Source organism: Anarrhichthys ocellatus, unplaced genomic scaffold (genome assembly GCF_004355925.1).
Source record: "Anarrhichthys ocellatus isolate YVR2014 unplaced genomic scaffold, GSC_Weel_1.0 scaffold5199, whole genome shotgun sequence".
Lineage (NCBI taxonomy): Eukaryota > Metazoa > Chordata > Actinopteri > Perciformes > Anarhichadidae > Anarrhichthys > Anarrhichthys ocellatus.
This window is the reverse complement of record NW_022285173.1, coordinates 809-3,675: the sequence shown is the minus strand read 5'-3', so window position 1 is coordinate 3,675 and position 2,867 is coordinate 809. Positions and strand designations below refer to the sequence as shown.

The following is a 2,867-nucleotide window of genomic DNA, read 5'->3' as shown; positions in this document are numbered from 1 at the left end:
TTACTTGTACTTTTACTTTCAATACTTAAGTACATTTAATATCAGAAAATTACTTTTGATACTTAAGTACAATAAATATCAGATACTTTAAGACTTTTACTCAAGTAGTATTCTAATAGGTGACTTTTTACTTTTACTGGAGTCATTTTCCAGTAAGGTATCTTTACTTTTACTCAAGTATGGCTTTTGGGTACTTTATACACCACTGCACCTGACATCACAAATGAATCCAGGAACTAATCTCAACTGATATCTTTGATAAGAAAATCACCAAATCAGTTCTTACAGGAGAGTGTCACTAAAAGCTGCAACGACATCAGCTTCAATATAAACCCTGAGCAGCAGGTTTAGAGTAAATCTCTGATTCATGACCTCTAGTACCTTTAGACTTCTACAGACACAGTAACTGGATTTAAGCAATCCCACAGAGTCTGAAGACACAGCAGTGGGGTTATAAAACCATGTGACTTTTCCAGACAACACACGATTAAACTGCTCTTGAACTCTAAGCTAAGGACAGAGCAATGAGCACAAGTTGTTGAGATTTCCTGCATGACCCGTGACATTACTATTAAATATATACTTTTGCTCGTAAAGTAGCTTACTAAGTAACTGACTTGTAAGTTGTCACTAATGAGCTGGGAAAAGCTGGTTGAAGTTAAGTGACAGGGCAGCATTCTCACTAGAAGAAAGTCACAGTACAACAGCGCTGAGATTGTTTTTGGGTAAATACGCACCTGAACTCACCACGACAGAGTTTCTCCAGAGCCTCTGGGAAGGCCCGAGTGTAGCGCACAGGCAGGCACAGATGACCTTCTGACCTACAGTGGAAAGGGAGAAATATAAGGGGAGTGTTCAAAAAGGAACAACGTGGAGTAATGACATTATATGTTGGACTCTCGAGCGCTTCAAAGAGCCACAGTACATCAGGTCGGATTGTTCTTTCCACATTTAACAATCCAAGCCCTGCTCAAACAGTTCTGTTCAGTGCTTTACCTCTCAGGGTCTGTGTTCACGCCGACAACTGGTTTGTCCTTGCTTAAAACCTTACTGGCAACAAGTAGCATTGTCCCATCACCTAACAAAACAAACTGTAGTTAGAGAACTTGTATTGTGTATTTGCATGTGTTGTCTGAAGCCTTTGTTCATGTGACTTTTTGCCCCCTGGGTTGAATAAGTTATAGTCCCCCCCCCAATTCTATACATCGAAGATTCTTTTATTCAGCATTCACTTATTCAACAGACGTATAGATATTAACCGTAAAAGACTACATCTACACAGTTTGACTTCCCTGGAATGAATGGCATGTATTCCTGCATACTGTAATGAATCAATGTCACAGTATGAGGCTGAATCACAAAAAAACAAATGTTCAAATGTCAAATTCCTACCTCCAGCAGAGATAATGGCATCTGCCCACCGCACTACTTCTTCATCATATTCTCCTCTCTTCACGACTCGTACCTCGATGCCTTCTCTCCTGCAATCGCATATTTATAAAATCATATTTTAAGAGCAGTGGCCCTGCTGCAAACAACTAAAGCTTTCTTGTCGTCTTCTTGAGAGTGTGGCTGTGATCATCTCCCCGTGACAAAGCCACATCTTACCGCAGGCTCTTCACGATGTGTTCCACGTTGTTAGTGTGGATGGTGTGTCTCTCCAGCAGGCCGCTGTAGCTGGAGCCCTTCATAGCGAGCTGCAAGACAGACACAGCTGAAGCGGTGAGAGTTGGTTCAGTGCGAGAGGTCACGAGCATGTCTGGAAGCGAAAGCCAATCTTACCAGTTGTTTTAAGTCCTCTTCAGACAGTCCTGCATAGAGATACCGCTGCTGTTCGAACTCATATCGCGTCGTCTTTGTAACAACTGCTACTTTTCCTGGTTTGAATCCAGCTTTCGGCTGCGACGAGGCGGTGTGTACTGAAGTGTGGAAGGGGCGAAGTGAGCTTCCTTTCAGCAGGCTGACAGCTCGAGTCCCAAGGCGCACCAAGTTCACCACAGAGCGACGACTCATTCTGATAAATGCACACACCACCATAAACTCAAGTACATGTCCAGTTGCACGTGTTGAATGGGAGCTCTATAGGTCCGTAGACATACCGAGTCAGTCCTGGGACCACATTAAGTTAATGTCCATTCACTAACACGGAAGGTCACCGTCACCTCTTCCCTAGCGGTTGGGTGACCGGTTTGTAACTTATATTACTATCCAAGTCGAGTGTCTCCTCAGGCAAGTAACAACACAGCGAGAACAACAGTTAGCTCGGTATTTAAGAGAGGCTAGTTACCCTACCATCCGTATTTGGTGAGGGTAACAGATAGCGTTACGTTACCAGCTGAGCATAACAAGCTAAACGTAGTTAGCACTCAGCTAGTGGTCCTTCATATCAAAGTTCCGACTGGGTTGACTCTCACGACAAACACACTGAAGCTGTGGCACGCTGCTCGGGTCCAGACGACTTCAGGCTCGTTCGAGTTGAACTGCGCCTCGCCTGGAAAGCAGACGAGAGCAGGCGGACGTAGAAAGGGGCGTTGACAAAGAACTGCGTTCAAGTCGGACCGTTTTCAGCCGCCTGGTTCTTCTTCTTCTTCTTCTTTCTTTTGCTTTTTTTGGCGGTTGGCAAACAGCTTTCGGGTGCATTACCGCCTCCCACTAATCTGGAGTGTGGACTAAGGACTCTAACACGACAACCAAACGAAAATAAATACATATACACATACATACATACACATACATATACATATGTGTGTAAATGAATAACGATATGTATATAAATAAATAAAAAAAAAATAAAATAAAAAATAAAAAATATATATATATATATATATATATATATATAAAAAATAATAATACATTTCTTTCTCAAA

General features: G+C 42.4%; 1 protein-coding gene across 1 annotated transcript; it reads right to left on the bottom strand.

The window, feature by feature from the left end:
* Window positions 1-138: 138 nt before the first annotated feature.
* On the bottom strand, window positions 139-2,541 carry LOC116379785 (NAD kinase 2, mitochondrial-like). Its single transcript, XM_031841750.1, has 5 exons — window positions 1,783-2,541; window positions 1,609-1,697; window positions 1,393-1,481; window positions 997-1,078; window positions 139-821 (listed from the first exon to the last, which is right to left on the bottom strand). The coding sequence occupies exons 1-5, from the start codon at window positions 2,035-2,037 to the stop codon at window positions 683-685; spliced, it is 654 nt and encodes a 217-aa protein (XP_031697610.1). The 5' UTR covers window positions 2,038-2,541; the 3' UTR covers window positions 139-682.
* Between the last annotated feature and the right edge of the window lie 326 nt (window positions 2,542-2,867).